The following is a 20,948-nucleotide window of genomic DNA, read 5'->3' as shown; positions in this document are numbered from 1 at the left end:
ACAGAAATACAGTCAATGAAAAACATACAAGTACATATAATCTTTTTAAAAAAAACTTCCTATGTATATATACATTTGTTCATTTCTATATGTGCACATATGTTCATACAAATATAAATTTTCATTAATTCAAATGGGCACTTTTCATTTTCCCTTTACATACTGGGATAATACCCAACACAGTATTACTAACATGTAACTTGCACCCATGTAGAGACTGCTCCACATTAATATAAATGGATGTTACTTAGCTTTCACAAATTTCTGCCCAGTGTTATACAGGATGTGCAATTCTGCTATTAATAGCATTTACATAGATTCTTATTTTCAATCTCCCATCATTATCTTCTTATGAATATAGTTCATATACCTCACAGTGCACCAGTCATTATTTTCATTTCTCTACATATAATCTATCTCATTAATTTAGGCAGAAGCCCTATAAGGTAAGCATCCCTAAAGAAACGTTTTCTTAATGTTCACAAAAACAAAACAAGCAAACAAACAAAAACACCTTACACATGAATGCTTGTAAAGGCATTACTTGTAATACTTAGGAAGTGGGGGGAAAGAAAGATGTTAAGCAGTTGAGACCACTAGCTACTCTTTCAGCAAACCAGGACTCGATTCCCAGTATCTACATGGCAGCTAGCTCACAACCATCTCTAACTCCAATTCCAGGGTATCTGATGCCCTCTTCTGGCCTCCATAGATACCAGGTATACATGTGGTGGTACAGACACAAACGTAAGCAAACACTTAAACATATAAAATGAATCTTAAAAATGAATATAAAGTCATGCAGCCATACAATATACTACTGAGCAATAAAAAAAGAACAAAGTATTGGCATACTCTAAAACAGGAATGAAATTAGGCTTAATCAAAGCCAGCATGAAAGAGCCGAGATACAATCCTAAATCAACTCCATATAGAAAACAGATCAGTGATTATCTAAGTCAGGGTGAAATGATTAAACCACAAGGGAAACACAACTGTAAATGCAATAAAAATCATCTGCCCATTTAAAAGCGAGTCAACCTTATTTTTAATAAACATGTCAAAAAGCAAACAAATTAGGGTTAGGTGTGGTGGCACACACCTTTAATCCCAGCAGCACTCAAGAGGCAGTGCCAGGCATAGTTCAAGGCCAGCCTGGCCTACATACTAAATTCCAGACTGGCCAAAGTTATATGGTAAGATCCAGTAACAAAAAAAGAAAAAAAAGAAAAAGAAATAAATTAAGGGTTAAGACTATAGCACATGTAGAGTAACAAGTGAGAACCTAGATCCAGTACCCAGCATCACAAAAATAAGCCATCAATCATTTAAACTTGGTAAAATCTTGAACAGAGATAATGTTGGCTAAAAAATAGAAATAATTACTAACCTGTGTTCTGCCTCAAGTGAACTGGAAAGAACATCAGTTTGTGGAAAGGTTGAAGAACGAATGATCTGTTGAGAAATCACTGAAGCATTGCCGTTCTCTTGTGGAATTTCATTTTCATCAAAGTTTCTGTTTATATCTCTTTCTTGGTGAGTACTATTGCTGTTATGCAAATTAAATGAGTCGTCATCCTGAATTTTAGGGAGTTTAAAAAATAAAGAGTGAATTCTAAAGAACAGTTACTGACAACTGAAAGAACCTATCTAGATTCTCATGAAAAATACATAAATCTAAATTATTCATCATTAAATTTCAAAGGTATTCTCACAAAAATACCTAAGGCCAGAAAGATAAATATGAAGGAAAAGAAAAAGGAATAATTAGCAGCTGGTACTTGCTATGTAGTCCCTGCTGGACTCAGTCTTGCATCAATCCTCCTGCTCCAGTCTAGAGTACTGGAATTATAGGCATGTACCACAGTGCCAAGGTAAAAGGATTTTTTAAAAAAGGATAGATTTGTGTCCAGGCATGGTCATGCACATCTGTAATTTCAGCATGTGACGGAGGCTAAAGCAAAGGATCATAAATTACATGCCAGCCTAGACTACTTACTTAAGACCCTATCTCCCAAAAAAAAAAAAAAAGTTAAAACAAAATCCATGTATTTTTGCATAGAAAAATGAAAAATACAAAATGAGAAGTTTCAGAAAAAAAGCTAGCTAGCTTTCTTTACAGGGAGATGAATTTTTTTACTACAATTTTAAAATAGGTTTATTGAAGGCTTATTTACAACTGTGTGGATAGAAGCACCCCTAAGGATGGAGGCCAGACAATAAGTCTAAGAGAAAGGGGAAGACACCATGGGGATCATCAATAGGGATGGAGTCAAGGAAGTAACCTGTTGAAGATGTGCACAGGAAGGGAACCAGGGGATTAGAGGCTCTGATTTTACTATCTGCCTTTTCCATTTCCTGCTAGGGCTCCTCAAAACTGAATCAAGCTAAGAAAGCAGAGCTCATTTCTAATCATGCAAAGGTATTCAGCGACTACACAGAACAGCAATGACGAAGACAAGCACATCTGAAACAATGTACAGAGCCAACCTGGACTCTAGCATCAGTGTTAGGCACCATCACAAATACTTCTGCCCAAACAAGGTGTATGGGTGCCCAGCTTTCCAGAGGTGGAGACAGGAGAATAAGAAGTTCAAGGTTAGCCTCAACTACACAGAGTTAAAGATCAGTCTGGGCTATATAAGACCCTCAAAACATCCGCCCAAAGACAGGAACCTGCTGGCATGGGCTTAGTAGGAGGAAAACCAAAGATCAAGTTTTAATTGGAGTTTATCAAGGTTCTAAGTATTTACCCACATAGTTTAAAAGTACATTCCTGTCAAATCAAGAATCACTGCAATTTCAATTACCTTCTCTGAGCCAGCACGGCTCTCATCTTCATGTTCCTCTTCTACTCTGTCCCTTTTCAGTGCTTTCAAGAACTCACTCTTCTTATCACTTCGCATTCGTGTCAGTTTAGTTAGACGAGGCTGCTGATTAAGTTTGTCAACAGGCGAGGAAGAATTTGAACGATTACACTAATGGGAAATGCAGAAACACTAGTAAACATGTAACTAGATAATCAATATAAAAATAAAGTTCACAATTATCACAGCTTTTTATCATACACTTATTTGTAAGGTGAAACTGATTTCAAAGTATAGATCACAGTAAACTGTTATCTAAATGGGTTAGCTCAAGAAATTTCTTATTTCAGATGTAATAAAGGCCAGATAACCAACAGAACTTAAAACAAAACATAAAACTTAAATACATAAAATCAGGAATTTATTGACTTTAAATATTTACACAGCACATAAAAAGCCATTTTTCTGGCCATGCTACAGAGTGCTAGGGTTCTGAAACACCTCCAATAAGATTTTATAATCATTTATGCAACAGGATGTCATCACATTGGATTTCCCCAGAGATTTCTGTGAGAGGAAGAGAGGGGGGAAAAATAGTGACTTTTCATTTTGTTTTCTCTTGATGTTTAAGCAGAACATAAACATAATCTGAATGTTAGAACTGTGTGATAGCAATTTTTCAGTCCACAGAAATAAATCATAAGGCTTAATTGCTGACACTGAAGTGTGCATTAGAATTAATTAAAGAACAATAAACAAGTTAGAAACACTGGTCCTATTTTTAACGTGAAAATTCTACAGATGAGGACATAAATTATATATGGTTTTGATATTCCAATATGGGACCTAAAACAACTATTAGACCAACAACAGAGATGTCTTGGATCCTAGATTAGTCAAGGAACTCCCTACTCTGATTTTCAAAAAAAATAAAACTACTTGAGGTACCACATACTCACATATACTTTTCTTTCCTCTTCTCTTAAATTACTGTTACTACTAATAAAATATCCCAAAACAAAATTGTACAAATTCTCATTCACAGCCAAGATTTAATTCTATAGTGAAACTCCCACAAGCATCAATTAAACTGCAATTATTTTAACACATGTCTGAACTAAATTCACTGAAAAAAATTAAAGCATCTCATCTTTAATAAGTCTATGCATTTAATAAATTGTTAAACTATCAGGATTTAGCAAGTGGGCTTCACAGCTCAACCTACGTCAGCTTCTTTTATGAAAAGAAGCTCCAGACTAACCTGGGCCACACAGCAATACCCTGCCTGGTCTTTACTTTTAAATACAGTACCATCCTCAGCCAGGAGGTGGTGACACACACCTTTAATCCCAGCACTTGGAAGGCAGAGGCAGGGGGATCTCTGTGAGTTCCAGAACAGCCAAGGATACCCAAGTGAAACCCTGTCTTGAGGGTGGGGAGGGGGAATTACATTTCTCAAGAAATGTTCAGTGGCCTACCTCTTTCACTGAATTTGTTGATGGACTAATACTCTTAGCGGTTGACTTGAAAGTATTAAAGTTGCCAACACCATATGTAGATTCATGAGGAAAAGAAGTCCCAACTTTGTTTTCTTTAGTTTGGCTTTTCCATTGTGTAGGCTAAAGAAAAACACAAGAAGCTATAGTTACCAAGAACAAATTCATGAAAACAGAGAAAAAGTGAACACACTAACAATGATCACATATGGCTCACAAAAGTTCTCTTATACTACTTTCACCATCTCTCCGAGGTTCTTTGACCTTCATGACTTTTGTTTTATTACTGGTTTTTGTTGTTGTTTGATAGAGACAATATCTATCTATTCAGCCCAGAAGCTAGCCTAGAAGTCACTATCCTCCTTATCAGGCCCTTCAGTGCTAGGATTACAGGTGGGAACCCCAACATACGGCTCCATCTTTTTCTACAAATAAAACAGAGGTTTAATATGCAATAAAAACATCTAAATTTGGGGCTAAGAGGTGGCTCAGCAGCTCTTGCAGACAATCCAAGTTCAGCTCCCAACACCAAAGTCAGGTGGCTCACAATCACCTGAAAAACCTCTGACCTCTTCAGGCACCTGCACACAGCCACACACATACTCACACACGTGATTTAAAATAATAAAAAGCTGGCACATGCTTTTAATCCCAGCACTCTGGAGGCAGAAACAAGTGGATCTCTGTAAATTTGAGGCCAGGCTGCTCTACACAGCGAGTCTAAGCCAGCCAGAGTTTCATAGAGACCCTGTCTCAAAAATGCAAGATGATAAGTTGTTCTCTAACCTCCACCTGTGCATGGCAGTACATGTGCACACACACACACACACACAACTACACACAAAATAATGTGATTTTTAAACTAATACAGTAATTTTTTAAATCTAAACCACTCTTATTTTCAAAATTTTTTAAGAGTTAAGAGATTTCTTTTTTGTCTTATAATAAAACTTATGAGCATTTTAAAGACTTAAAACTGAGTACCAAGTAAACAGTATAATACATGTACCAAGCAAATAAATCCTAGTGCATCCAGTAGAGCAGAAATTATAAAACTTTAATTCTCTCTGTTCCTAAAGTAAAATAGTTTATATGTATATGAAGCTTCTTTTTACAGCAGATGGAGACTACTACAAAAAACCAGCAACTGGTCAAAGTGCAGAGAATAACTGAGTGTGGAGTACCACTTCACAAACGGGACATCTATCTGTAACAAATTTAGCTTAAACGCAGGACTTACTTTTGTAGGTGGAACAGCAGGTTTGGGGACTAAGCCTTTATAAACACTCGGACCAGTTCCATTCTTAACTGGCTGTGACTGAAGGTTTCCTGCTACTGGGAATCCAGATAGCTGTAAGTCTTTTGTATTACCTTTCTTAATGACCAGCATTCTTGGAGCTCTAGATTTAGGATTCGGGGGATATTCTGCATAAATAAAGCACAAGCATGTGTTATATACAATTTCAAATTTTAGGATAAATGATCCCATCAAAACCTTAACTGCATTTAAAAAAATAATACCAGCTGGTTTGGGGTAAAATAATCTAAGTGAGTAAAGTCAAATTCCAGCTTAAGCATAACCTTATGTAACATAAGAGTTTGGGCAATGCCTACTAATACAGAAGACCGCAGGCTAAGATGTAATTGGAAAACAAGAATTAGTATCTTTACATTCTTCACTTATTTACAAAAACTTAAAAATTTTTCATTTTAATGTGACAGTTCTAGTTTCCCCTTAAGCCAGTCTTAAAAAGTCAAAACTTCCTATTTTTTTTCAATCCTTTCATTATACTAACAAATTTATAATCAATGAGTGAGGACCCACAATCCCAATACTTCTAAATGTCTATTAGATCCAACTATTAGTTAAAAATAAAAATTATCTCATAATATCAATTCATTCAAATATTTACGGTCCATATTAATGTAACTTAAGGCATCATGTGAAGTCAGTTTTCTGAAGTCAGTACTGGGAATAACTGCTAAATGAATACGTTTTTAAGACTACTCTACTTGCTGGAAATATGAAACATTTTCCCTGGAATTTAATCAGGCTGTATGTATAATCAAACAGGTATTACACATACCTATCATTGTCACAAAGAGGTATATCCTTCATCATTTACAAAAAACTCTGAAAGCATCAGTTTCATAATTAGAAATTTTACAATAGCTAACTCAGATCAAAATCTCTGAAAAATTCTAAATTTAAATTAGCTCAGAATATAAATGGCATACTTTATTAACTGGTAAGATGGGTAGATGCTTGTGCTGATACCCTGGCTCCAAACTACCAACTTCCTACTAGATCATCTTAAAACCATGAGCCGTGGTGGTGGTGGTGGTGGTGGTGGTGGTGTACGCCTTTAATTCCAGCACTTGGGAGGCAGAGCCAGGTGGATCTCTCTGCGAGTTCCAGGCCAGCCTGGTCTACAGAGCGAGATCCAGGACAGGCACCAAAACTACACAGAAACCCTGCCTTGTGTGGGGGGGTGGGGGGTGGGGGTGGGAGAACGGGACCTATGAGTACTCCAAAAGATAAAACTGCCTTGATAAAAACTCCAAAAGATATCTATCTACTGCCATGCTGACAGATAAAGAATGAGAACTTAGAACAAAATGAAAACAGGGTTACCATACTAAAAGTTAAATACATGTTGAATTATTAGGGAAAATATCCTATGTATTGGTATCTAAGAGGCCTAATAGCTTTTTTTTTAAAAAAAAAAAAAAAAAAGGGAAACTTCAGGCACACAAGATACTGAAGTATGTCATCAATGTATAATTTTACTTCAGATTTGATTATACAATTAAGTCAAGGAAACCAAAAATAGGGATGAAGATCTCGACTAGAGAATGATGAAGGACACCACTCTACTATTAGTGGTTTTTAACGAAAATACAATAAAAACTAATAAAAACCCAAGGATATGGCAGCCAAGGCAGGAGAATATTGAGTTTGAGGCCGGTTTGTGCTAAAACTGAAACCCTGCTCGATTCCTCCTAACAAAAAGGTTCTTTGAAGACAGTCATGATGGCACCTAGAGTGTCTAGCACTTAGAAAAAGGAGATGGGAGATTGCTTGTGCCTAGGAGGACCAAAAACGTCTTCATGGCCAGGCAGTGGTAGCGCACGCCTTTAATCCCAGCACTCGGGAGGCAGAGGCAAGTGGATCTCTGTGAGTTCGAGGCCAGTCTGGGCTACAGAGTGAGTTCCAGGACACAGGCTCCAAAGCTAAACAGAGAAACCCTATCTCGAAAAAAAAAAAAAAAAAACACCAAAAAAAAACCACACACACACATCTTCAGGAACATAGTATGATCTCATCTCACAACAAGGGGAGGAGAATCCCTGATAGTCCAGTGGTTAGGATTCAGATTTCCAAAAAGGGAGGGGGAGTTAAAATTAAATATAAGACAATTATCTTAGCGTTTAAATAGCAGCAAGGAATCTGAGGCATAACTGATGTTTACAAAATACAAAAGGTAATTTTAAAGGTATCATTGCAGATATCAGGCTCTGAAACAGTATACCACAATTAAGTATGACTAATGACTTCAATATGGCTAAGCAACTAAGTTCATCTTCCTTCCCTCATAGATTCTTCTATGTTAAGTTATTGTAATGAGCCGGGCGGTGGTGGCACACACCTTTAATCCCAACACTTGGGAGGCAGATGCAGGCGGATCTGTGAGTTCCAGGCCAGCCTGGTCTACCAAGTGAGTTCAGGGCAGCTAGGACTGTCACACAAAGAAAAAAAAAAAAAAAAAAAGGGTTCCTGTAATGGGGAAGGAAGGCAGATTGACCGTGTAGGAGTTGTCAGCAGAGGACTGATACACTCCTATACACACTGCAAGATGGAGACATGAAGGGATAAGTTTCAGTTTAGAATGTGCACAGAGAAATACAACAGCTGAGAATGATTTAATCTGCCCTACGGACTCTCAGAAGCAATGACGTAAAATGAAAATATCAAGATATGGCAGAAGAAGAAAAGAATTTTTCCAAGCAAAATTATATAATTCACAACCTAGTCTATGTGTTTAAACACCAAGAAAATGGGTTTGACACAGGCTGAAGACATATGAAGAAATACAATTTAATATATTAATCACTGATTTTTAAAAGTAGAAACAAGATATGTATGGTGGTGTGTGCCTGAAAACCCAGGATTTGAGAAGGTCCACATCAGCCTGCATTACATACTCAGACCCCTAACTGGACAAGGGGATGTGGAATAAGAACAGGAGGAGGCAAAGACAGAAAGTAGATTGATAAGTTGTTTGTTTCTTTGAGCCTCAAGTTGATTCTGACTACAAATTTCACCTTTCCTAAAATTGGATTCCTTGAAGCAAGAAATATTCTGGCTGTTTCTTCAATGAGGTCCTCAGTGCAAAGAATGATGGAATGCCCTATAAAGAAGAAAGGTGAAGCCTAAGAAATCACTCTCAGAAGAATAAGCAGCAAAAGTAAAAGATCACAAAAGTACCAGATGAAAGATGATAGGGAATTAGAAGGAAGAGAAGCAAATATTGTGTTATGCTCTAAGCATTTAAAGTATCATGATGCAGGAAAATGGGATTTTGTACATGATTGTCAATACTAACTTCTAAGTAGCTCTAACCTTAGTTACTGTACAACTTTATAGAAGTTGGTCTTTCATTTATTAAGATGCAGTCTTCTCTCATAATTATTACAAATTTTTGACATTTAATTTATACAAAATATACAGAAAAGACATATGCTATTTTCAACACAGTAACAACTCAAAAAAGTACGCTTTTCCTAGAACTTAACAATAACATGTAAGAGAAGAAAAAAGAAAAAATTTTAAGAGAAACATGTAAAGACATCTATATCCTATAAAGCTATTCTGAATAAACTATACACAAGCTGCACAGTTAAGAAAATTTTGAGGCCAGTGAGATGGCTCAGCAGGTAAGGACACTTGTCACCACACCTGACAAACTGTGTTCAATCCCCAAGGATCCACGTGTTTGAAAGAGAAGTGACTTCCACAAGTTGTCCTCTGATCCCTACACACATGCCACTGCCATTTGTAAACACGCAACCACAAAATAATAAACAAATACGATTTTTTAAGGAAGTTTTCTTAGGGATTGGAGAGATGGCTCAGGGGGTCAGAGTGTTCACTGTGCGATCATAAAGACCAAAGTTCAAATCCCTAACACCTACATGAAAGCTGGTGTGGCCCGTGAACCTGAAATCCCAGCATTGTGGGGAGCAGAGATAGGAGGACCATTAGTTCTTACCGACTGCCAGGTTCAGCAAGATAACCCATCTCCAACAAATAATGTTTAAATAATAATTAACAAATAATGACAAAGCAAGAAACCCAACATTCTCTTCTGGCCTTGGTAGCCAAGTTTGGACCAAACCTGGGCTACAAAGACCCTGTGTCAAATAGTCCCACAGAGAGAGAGAGAGAGAGGGGTGCTCTTATTGCAATAATGACCTGTAAGTAAAGAAGAAGTGACGGGGAAACTACTTTGTACACTTAACTTACACTACACTGTTTTATTATTTGTCTCTTTAGATTATTTCTCAATTCTTATACATCTTTGTAAGTATGTAAGTTTTTAGATTCACATACTATCTTAGATCTTTGTCAACTGTTAATGAACTCCATTCAAGAACTCTAAAGGTAACTGTTTTAAATTTTCATAGTATTTCCTCCTAGCTCCCTAAATAATTTATCTTACTGTAAGTGACTTTTATTGTTGTCTTGTCATGTGTGCCCTCCCTTCTACCTACCAATGCAAGAATTAGCTTTTAAATTTCTTAAATCAAAACCACTGGGAGGGTGAAAACCGGCTTTTGAGAGAAAAATTAGAATATTGCTACAAATAATAAAAAGGACTCAGGTAGCTAAAATAGGAAGATTGAACATTTGAGGACAACCTGGCTACAGAGCTTGAACACCTCAATCACTGATTCAATCTTTTCTGTTTTTCATTATAGTTTTCAGTCACCCAATTTCCTATCGTGAACACTTATTTTTACAGAGAAAAACGATCTGCTAAAAATTATTTCTAAAAAAATAGACACTGTATTTTGCTGTTTGAATGTTCTTATTTAACAAATGTGTTTTGATCTACAGATGTTTTAATCAAGTAAGTTACCACTGTTAATTTTACATTAGTATCAATAGGCACAGTGCCTTTCCTTTATGAGGTCTCCTGCTTTATTCATATACAGAACAGGTTTAAAGATACTTTACAAGGCATGTGTAATGGCAAATACAGGCAAGAAGGTCAGAATTCAAGCTCATTAAAACCCTGCCTCAAGGTGGATGGGGGAGGTGGGAGGAAAGGGCTTTGCAAATATAAACAACTCCTATGATAAGCAACCGCAATGTCACTCCTTTTAAAATTTTAATCCTTCTTTCTATCTGTGCTTCCTGAGTATTAGGATTATAAGTGTATACCACCACACTCACCTAAGCAAGTCATGTTGCTGACTGAAGATTTATTTCCTCAAACTGTCTACTCATACTCCATTAATTTATCCTACTCAGTCTCTAAAAAAGTGCTGCCTTCCCCTTATGATGCTAATTTTTTTTACTGTTTTTACACAAGACAGATAGTAAAGGAATGTATTTCAATACTCAAGCAAAACAATCCACCAAAATACTCTTAATCTAGTTTCTCAAAGATTTTACTGGTTTTCAATACATTATACTTCATTTAGTGTAATTTCATTTCTCATTTCTCAACCTGTACGGTTCAAGCTAGCTAAGTTATAGTTCTCTAGCTAACAAAAAAATTGGGGGAGGAGGTTGATAGTGGGGGACTGGTCACTAATATGCTTTGGTTTAGAAGGTAAACAAAAATATCTTAATAATGTACCTTATACTAAAAAGCACTCTATCAGCAAAAACCAGAAGGTTATCATATCATCAAATACACACAAGTACAAAGGCTGACCAGAAAATTACAGTAATTAAAATATTATTCTTGAATGACTTCCTATCTTAAGCACTGACTGTTACAATAATCATGGTGGTATGCATATAGCATAGTCTATTAGTACTTCTGAAAATTTCCAAGTCTATCGATAGCCATTGTATCCTTGATTTCTTACACATACATAAACACTCATCTTTCCTTCTCTTTGTTCCTCAACCTCCAAATAAAAAAAGTAACAATTATTTTAAAATTCTCAGTTACTCACTGCCAAGTATCTTGAATTGCTATTTTAGCATTATGTTATTAAAAACACAGAGATTTCTTAATAGTCATTAATCTTTTGTACCAAATAGCTGTGATCCTGGTTAAGACAAAAAAAATATTGAAGTCCTAGGTATATAAAGGTTGGAAGAAGGTGTTACCAACAAAGCCAGCTAAATCCTAAGTAAAAATAAACTTAGGTAATGACTTTATTTTAAATGGCTTAATTAATTTCCCTCAAGCCATTTTTTTAATTGGAGTATTATGTTACAAATAGGCCCATGTATGATTGACAAAGTCATAGTCTGGGAAACAAACTTTTTTTCTTTTTATACATACTAAATTTTTGTTAGTAAATTTTTGCTTACCTGGAAGTATCACTAGAAAAGTTCTACTGAAGTCTTTGCTAAAATCCTCTCATCTTCCTCAGGAACATAGATAGCTATTCTAAATGTTGCTATGAGGAAAAGCATACTTGGGAACCCAGGGGGTAAAATGAGAAAGGAATAGTGAAGTGTGATACAATGAACAGTTTCATTGTATTTCTATGGGAAGTACTTGAATTTAACAACCATTCCACAATTAACCTTTTGTTTTGTTTTTAATGCAGACACATATATCTTAGTTTACCTAAACAAATAGTTTACCTCCCATTTAAATATCTTTTCAACTAGTATTCAAAATCCTTAAATCAACTCTGAAAACAGCAGAACCAAAATCTTTATACTAATACATTTTAGTCTAGTTTTCATAACTGTCTTTGTCTTTAAATCATTTCTAAGATTAAGTCAACCAAGGACCGTACCACAGTAGTATCTTATAGTTTGTATGACAAATGCTGACATTCTTGACTTTTAAAATGTACTTTCATTCCACTAGAATCCAAATTATCCCTAATTTCTTAGAGATTCTATTTAACACTTTTCAGGAGATTCTATATTCTTATGCAATCAGTTGTTCCCAGAAAAACTGAATAATAAGGAAACATACCTAAGAGAGGAGCTTGGGAGATTTTTTTGGTTGGGTATGTGTGTGTCTGGGCGTGTAGGCCTGGGGAGAGTGGTAGAAATACTAATTTGCAATACAGAAAAAACAATGCCATTCACATGGTTCTAACAAAAATGTCTGACCACCCCCTCCCCCACCCTCAAAAGCCATTAAATAAAAAGGGAGATCAAAAGAAAACAAAATAATTCCCCAGTTTCACCCCATAAATACAATTAAGACCAGCACAGGAAGTGGCAAAGTTTAAAATAATGCCATTATTATTAGGATTAGCATGCTACCATAAGCCACAATCCTTTTGTTTTAGTAGGCTGTTGGTTTTCAATTAAAAAAAATTACAAATGAACATGTGTACAAGTTTTAAAATGGATAACACTTTTAATTTGGTATCAAGTTTATTTTTCAGAAATCTTATAAATTTTCCATTATTTTAAACTTCACTTAAATCTTTTAAAAGCTTTCTAATTTGTACTATGAGTGCAGTTTTTTCTGTAAGATCTTATCAAATTCAACTCAGCAGTTTTAAAGGGAGTTATTTATCAGAAACTCAGTAAGCTTAAAAATCAAATTTCAAATATAGACTAATCAAAGAAAAATCTATACAATTAGTTTAATAGTCTACACACAACCATTTTCATACATAAAGAGTAATTTCATTTTACAATGACTACAAGTACTTATTTCCCAGTTAGACAAATTTCAATGATAAAAAACTAAAAATTTAAACTATATATTGAATTATTTGAGACTATCAAGACTGCTCTCAAAACTGCATTAACCTGGAATCATTCTCAAAAAGATCAAATACTTAATGTCACTAGCATGTGCAAATTAAGTATTTCAAATAAAATTTATACCCAAATTCCTTGAGTACCCTATTTTATACTTTTTAAAAAGGCAACCTACAAATACAATATATTCTGTCCCTCAAAAAAATAGGTAAAACATTACTTACCCCATACACCCGCAGCTAAAGATTTATTCTGATTTGGTTCTCTCTCGTATTCAGGATTTAAAGACGGCTGAAAGAAAATTAAATTTGAAAATGTAACAAGGCATGTAAGTGTTTCACATAGCAAAGGTCCTTTAAAACAATCACGTGGTTACACATCTTTTATAACTGAGGAACATGGTCCGGTCAGCTCTTAGTTGTAATACTAATTTTCCATAAACTTTGCTTTCAATTTTCTCTGCTAGCCATCAAAATGTCTACTGTTTATTCTCACTGCTAATTGGAGACAAAGAGAATCTTTACCTTCATCTAACTATCTGAAGACTATCTGGATTAAAGTGGAGAACACAGACACAGGGTGGGAACGTAGCATAATGGTAAAGTGCTGGTCTAACACACATGCCAGGCCCTGAGTTCAATGATCAACACTACCTACCAAAAGACAAAAACCCCACAGAGCCAAGGTGTCTACTGGCCTTTATAGTAGCTGCTACTTAGAAAGGATAGGAAACAATGGCTTTTGTCAAGTTGTTTAAAGCAGAGCAAGACAGCAGCAAATGGAAAACCCCAGTCAGAAGTATAATGCTTTCTGCAGTATACAGTTATGACCAAAGAGATGAAAATTACACTCTTCACCAATTCTATTATGTGCTTTATCAATGGAGTGTTTCTGTTAACACACTCATTCTCAGCACTTGGGAGGATGAGGCAAGAGAAATCAGAATGCCATCCAGAGTACATAATGAGTGACTGAGGACAGACTGGGCTACATGAAAGCTGTCTCAAAGAAAAAACAGAACTAAATAGGACTGTATGCTAGTCAACTTTTTCTGTAACTTGCATAGATAAACCCGGTCTCAAAAGAGAAACAGAAACCAACACAGACATTCCCAAAGCAAAGTATGAAATTTATTTCAAAGGGTGCTTAGGATTATTCAAAAGAGATATGAGCATTAATGGCACTCTAAAGCAAATCTTGGTAGATGTTTAGACTCTAGAATCCTAAGACTTAACAGTTTCTTTAGAGTAACTTCACAGTATACCAGGTTACTTTTCATATTACCTGGCAACATAGTCTGCTTTCTTTAAGGAAGACACTTTAATGCTTATAATGAATAAAATGAATCTAAGTACAAATACTTTATGTACAGAAATTAACTATTATTAGCATGGAACTAACATTACTATAAAGCACCATAAGAACATATATGTTTACCCATATAAGTAATTTCTTCACAGAAAAGAACTAAATAGAATTAAGTTTATTTGTGGCTATATATCCTTTTCTTAATTATGATAGTATTAAATATACTATTATAAACTGTACAGTTTATTTATATATAATTTATATATATATACGCATTTATATATACATTAACTATAAACTATGTCTATACTCCAGGTCTAAAAAGTTACAATAACTGATTACCATTATCTTAGGTCTGGAGGTAAGGGACAATAAGAGAGCAGCAATAAGGGTGGGGTAGGCTTTTGGGGGGAGAGGTGAAACAGGGTCTCACTCTGTATCCCTGTCTGGCCTCAAACTCACAGAGATCAGCCCATCTCTGCCATCACTTCAGGCAGCCATTAGTTTTTATTAAGTGCTTACTATGTATATGTTCAGGGCTGACCATTTAATAATGGATAAAATGTACAGGTAACATACAATTGAACAGGATGTATTTATATATTTAGGAACCCTTCTCCCTCCCTGCCCCCCTCATGCATTCATAACAAAAAAGGCCATGTATCTGAAAAAGAGAATGTGATTTGCATGGGAGGATGAAAAGAGGAAAATGATATAATTTTATTATAAACCTACAAATAAAAAATATTATTTTTAAAAGAGCTTACAATGTGCTTACTATGTGTTTATTCCACTAACATTGTTTAATGCACTATTATCCCCAGTTTGATGATGTAAGTTAAATTATCTGGTGATTATCTAGTGGAAAAAAACAGACCATTCAAATGGTAAGGTACAGAAATGTCCAATGTTACTTGATAATACCTAAAATCACTTACTCTTCATTTCCCGTAACCACTCCCCTGCCCCAAGTCCAATCTGTCAAATCCTTTCCCTAGAGCTACCTGAAATAAGGCCAAAGATACCGAAATACCTTACCTTTGGTTATCAAAGCTCCCAAACCAAGCGTCATTGTTTGTCACTAGTCTTCCACTGGAGTAATTTAGAAACTCAGATCTTTTACACTAAAACTTATCCTTTCTTCCTCCCAGGTTTTGTCTTAAGTTTTAAACTTAAGTATAAGAGCCTTATACTAACAAAGCCCACATCCTAGCTCTGAGCTACACACACTCCCAGTTTCTTAGTGTAACAAGACTCGTTCCTTTTGGTCAATTAAGTCCCAGACTCAATGTTACAAAGAAGCCTCTCTAGACTTCCCTCACCAAAGTATCTACTACTCAGTCACTTCCTCTTCAAATTCTCTACAAGTTATTTTCTCATTTGATGTTGAGTCTTCCCACTAGAAACAGCTCTATGAGAACACAGATTCTGCCTGTCATATTAATCTATATATTCTGCATGCCATCAACAGCAACAGACTAATACAACCACTCAAATACATACCAAGAAACAGTAATAATAAAAAAAAGTGCTGGTTCTCTACTTACACAACATATGAATTTTAAATTATCAGGAATGAATCAGAGCCAAGCACAACAGCATAGACCTATGTAAACCCAGCACTTGGGAAGTGAAGAAAAAAGCACCAGAAGTTAAGACTATCCTCAGCCACAGAGTAAGTCTAGGACCAACCTAGGCTACACAAGATCTTAAAACAAACAGCACAACAACAAAACCCAAAGTAAAACTGTTTACTGGGTCACTTTTCTGTAACTTAAGAAGCACGGTGTTTAAAGAAGACATACTGAGATTAAGGAACAAGAGAGGATGAAAACTCTGCTTTCATTTACCCAAGAGGATCACATAAGCCCATGAGTTCCAGACAAGCCTGGGCAGCATAGTAAAACTCAATTGATCAATTAGCAAAATACATTTTCAAGACCACGCATGCATGAGTGCTTGTGTGCTTGTGTGCTTGCGTGCGTGTGTGTGCGTGTGTGTGTGTGCGTGTGTATGTGTGTATGTGTGTGTGTGTGTGTGTGTGTGTGTACATGTACAAATGATAGATTATGAGGCACTTGTAAATAAACCACTAAACTCATGAGGCTTCTAGTTCTAAGGGGAAGTATTCAATTTTCATAAGGAATGAAAACAATATAAATATGCCAAAATGTTCTGGAAGGAATCAGAAGGGAGGAAGAAAGAAACCATTTTAAAGCAGAGTTAGTGACCAAAAAATTCCCTTTAGAGTGGCCAGGGGAGATAGCTCAAGAGGTTAAGGTGCCTGCTGTCAAACCCAAAGGACACACATTGTAAGAAGAGAACCAACTCCCTGATATTATCCTCTAGAGGCTGTGTGAGGGTGCTCATGCGTTCTATCTCAGCACTCGGAAGGTAGAGACAGGCACTGTGAGCTCAAGGCCAGTCTGGTCTACACTGTTGAGTTCTAGGGCAGCAAGAGCTGCATGGCGAGACCCTATCTCAAAACATTAGTACTAAGAACAATGTTCAGCACACTATATACTTTCGTTAATTTCACAGCCAAGGTATTGTATTTACCTTTTTATATTATATTAGTGGGTATGACTAAATACCCCACAAAATTAACAGAAAGGAGGAAGTATTTATTTTAGTGCATGGTTTCAGAAAGCTCAGTTCACTAGGGAAAGTCATTGTGCAACAGAAAAATTCAAATCATGGGAGCAGGAAACAAAAAAAGGAGGTAATTCCTTTTATTCCATTTGGCCCCCAAGCCCACACTCAGGATGAGTCTTGCCCTCTTTTAATCCTCTGGAACTGGCAGCCTGGTCTACATGCCAAGTTCCACGGAAGTCCAGGGCTACATAGTGAGACCCAGTCTCAATAAAACAAAAAACCAAGTTAACCTTGACCTCCACAAACATGCTGTGGCCTGAACTAACACACATACAAGCACACACACACATACACAAAATTAAAAGGTAATAAAAAAAAATGTGTGATTCCTTATAAAATATGAAATTTAAAATAAAGTAGACAGAACTAGGCATAGTGACTCATGCTTGAGTTCAACTCAGCCTGAGCTGAAGCATGAAACCCTGACTCAATACAAAATATCCACAACTGAACAAGCACCTGTTAGAATGACCCTACAGAAAATTACCTGTACTAATATAAAATGAACAACAACGATAAAAACCTATGAGTGCCTTGATACTGAAATGGCACTTGCAGAAACATCATTTGTATGAAAATTATAGAAACTTACAAAGTCCTCAGCCTCAAACTGTCTGCGTTCTCTCTTGTCTTCTTTCCTCCCAGTGTCATTGTCAGGGATGCTGTTTTCATGTAGTCCTTGGCTTTTTCCAGAATGGAAAAGACTGCTACGAGAACGGGAATTTCCACCATGGTATCCCCCTCGATGATTTATGTTTTCTGTACCATTTCTGCCATGCGTACGCCATCCATTTTTTTCTTTCCTCCCAAAATTACCTTTATTTGATAACAGTAAAGTAATATAAATTCAAAGATAGTTATACTTAATGACTGAATAGCAATCAAAACATCCTAAAAAGATTACGAAAAAATTATGAATTCCATCATTCCTTAGCAAATTTTACCTCCGTTAGGACGTCCAATACCAGAATCAAAGCCATCTGAAGAGTTGTGTCGTCGACGACTCACATCATAACGATTTTCTGTCCATGAAAAATTTTCAGAATGCTTCTCAAAATTCAATGATGACTGAAATAAATTAAAATAAATACATTTATTAAGCCTAAATTTAACTTTAAACCAGTAGCACATCAACTTATTTCTAGGAGTTTAAATGGATAAGAATATATGCAGTTATTTCCAAGCTATTGAAATATGTATGAAATTAATCAAATTGTTATTCTCTTTCCTTCTGCTTTGCCAAAAAAAAAGCATACTTTTCTGAAAGAATTCAAGAACTACACCTACTTTTCCAATAGTAATAGCAATAGTAGCAATAAAATAACCCAAGATAAACAAGTAAAAACGTGATGCATTTTTAACAACATATAAAATTCTGTACTACACTCTATTTGATGTAAACATTTTCATTCTTTTTTTCTACATCAAGAAAAATTGTCAAATGTGAAACATTTTTAAGTTCCCTAGACTCTTCATAAAGTAGTTAAATACAAAAAGAAAAAAGAGGGGGGGGGAAAGAATACAGAGTAACTATTTCAAAAATTAAGACTACAAAGTACAAGCTATTTATAATGGTTATTTAATGTATATATGTGAATAATATAATCACAATCAAAATTCTCAACAATTACAAAAAATTTTATTTAGTCAAGGGTTTTATGTGTCATCAGAAAAGGGAGAGGGGAAGGCATAGTAGTGCCCATTCTTTCTTTCTTTCTTTCTCTTTTTTTGAGACAAGGTCTCAGTGTGTACCCTTAATAGGCCTAGAAGCCTAGCTGACCAAGCTGGCCTTAAGAAGAAGGACCTCCTTAAAAAGAAGACGGAAAATCCATGAACTGGGAGACACAATAAGCTATAGGAAACAATACAAATAATGATATACTAACATGGAAAAGTAAGCAAAGGTATTCTTAGAACTAGACTAGAAATACCTAGTCCCTTTAGAGTCCAGATGTGTCCTAAGTCCCAGATGCTGAAAAGAGTTCCAGGATTGCCCTTATGGTTTGGGACTAGCTTTGGTCTGATTTCCACTTGGTATGCCTATGCCTCCAATTCCTCTCTCTTAAAATAGCAATGTTTACTCTGTGCTATTACATACTGAAGTATGAAACTTGTTTATTTTAAGGGGAGATTACCTTGAATTTCAGAAGAGACAGTGGATTTCTGAATAGTGTTAGGCCTGTGAAAGACTATAGAAACTCTGGAAAGTGAAACAAATGAATTTTGTATCTCATGAGATGGCTATGGGCCTGTGCCGGATTCAGAATGGAAGGTTAAGCGTGAATGTGTTTGAACACTTAAGTCACCAGTTGGTGGCACTGTTTGGAAGGTTATGGAACCTTAGGGAGGTAAGCCTTGCTGGAAGAGGGAAGGAGGCACAACCCACTTTAGATTTCACAGCAGAACTCTACTCTCTGTTCACTCTCTGCTTCCTGTCTGTCCATGGAATATTATCAGCCTGTCTCCAACTCCTGCTGCCATGAGAGAACGACTCCCACAAACCATAAACCACAATAAAGGAGAGAACAGAGAGAAATGAAAAAAAAAAAAAGGCAAGAACAGAATAGTATTTTTGTATATCAAGTGAAACTGAAAAAGACAAAATTTAGTGATACAAAGTAAAGGCTAGTAAGAGTATAAACACAGATAAGACATGCCTACAAAATTATGACGATTTGGCCAGTTGCCATATTCAAGTAACACAATCAAATATTTTTACAATTAATGCAAACAAGAGACTAATCTATAAGTAAACAGCTATTAGTTTAGAGAGTGGAGGTATTAACTGCATGACCAACCAAATTTGCTTGACATCTATCAGGTAATCAGGGAACTGGAAAATTCTGACAAGCCCTCTCTATCTCCTCTCTTCTTTTACTGGTCTCACTTCTAAATTCCTACTTCCATTAAAGAACTGGGTTAAATACTCAAAGTTTTAAGTGACAAAAGAACCCGGTATTTTACTGGTTACAGACAAGGTTTGAAATGTGATCATGCTTTATCGTAAAGTGAAAGTGCTAATCTGGAAATAGGTATACAATACAAACCATCTTTTACAGCAACTTAAAAAAAGTTTACTTGACAGCAACACTCTACAGACTAAAGTTACTTGCAAACACAATGAAGTTAGGTGGTAACAGGCTCCACCCAATTTAACAATGCTTTAGCATAGCAAACTAGTTTGGAAAGGTACACACATGGCCAATTTCTAATTATTAGTGTGTAAGAAAATACAAATAAATATTCATATTATTCCAAATTTGAAGAGTACATGGACTCATATGTAAATATTATAGAACTAAAAACCTGAAAGAATTTTTTTTTCAAGTTTTTCCCCAACCCCAAAACCTGAAAGAATTTAAAATAACATTATCCTCTACCTACTTTCTTTCAGAGAAATTTTTTTTTCTATTATTTGGTATCCCTAGATCAACATTATCATGACTTTTTGTGTGGCTTCAATATTCACTAAGACTCTAAAAACAAATTGTTACCATCAGTTATTATTCTGTGATCACACATATCTGAACATAAAAAGGGGGGCTTAGAGAAATTGCTAGCATTTTAGGCAGAAAATAAAACCAAATTATAGGCATTAATACACATCATAATTCAACCTTGTTTCTCAATCTTAAACACACAATTAAGCAATTAATGGATTTTTGGTTATTATAAAAAAGTTATAGTCATGAAAATAATTCCTGTCTTGGGGGGGGACAGACAGTAATCAATAGGGCCCTCCAATCTCTGGAACCT

The 20,948-nt window shown here is 35.6% G+C and overlaps 1 protein-coding gene across 6 annotated transcripts in view; it reads right to left on the bottom strand.

The window, feature by feature from the left end:
* Window positions 1–20,948, bottom strand: part of Gpbp1 (GC-rich promoter binding protein 1) — a 76,188-nt gene that overhangs the window by 12,992 nt on the left and 42,248 nt on the right. For 3 of the 6 annotated variants that reach the window (XM_059276060.1, XM_059276061.1, XM_059276059.1), the window contains 8 exons: window positions 18,137–18,260; window positions 17,785–18,008; window positions 13,454–13,520; window positions 12,484–12,543; window positions 5,544–5,728; window positions 4,286–4,426; window positions 2,811–2,978; window positions 1,391–1,578 (listed from right to left, as the gene is read on the bottom strand). In XM_059276060.1, coding sequence (XP_059132043.1) covers window positions 1,391–1,578; window positions 2,811–2,978; window positions 4,286–4,426; window positions 5,544–5,728; window positions 12,484–12,543; window positions 13,454–13,520; window positions 17,785–18,008; window positions 18,137–18,260 — 1,157 coding nt within the window. The remainder of the gene's footprint in view (window positions 1–1,390; window positions 1,579–2,810; window positions 2,979–4,285; window positions 4,427–5,543; window positions 5,729–12,483; window positions 12,544–13,453; window positions 13,521–17,784; window positions 18,009–18,136; window positions 18,261–20,948) is intronic. The other 3 variants (XM_059276062.1, XM_059276063.1, XM_059276064.1) reach the window with 3 other exon arrangements.

The sequence above is a fragment of the Peromyscus eremicus genome, chromosome 11, assembly GCF_949786415.1.
Source record: "Peromyscus eremicus chromosome 11, PerEre_H2_v1, whole genome shotgun sequence".
Classification (NCBI taxonomy): Eukaryota; Metazoa; Chordata; class Mammalia; order Rodentia; family Cricetidae; genus Peromyscus; species Peromyscus eremicus.
Note: the sequence above shows the minus strand (reverse complement) of the source record. Positions and strands in the feature narration are given on the sequence as shown.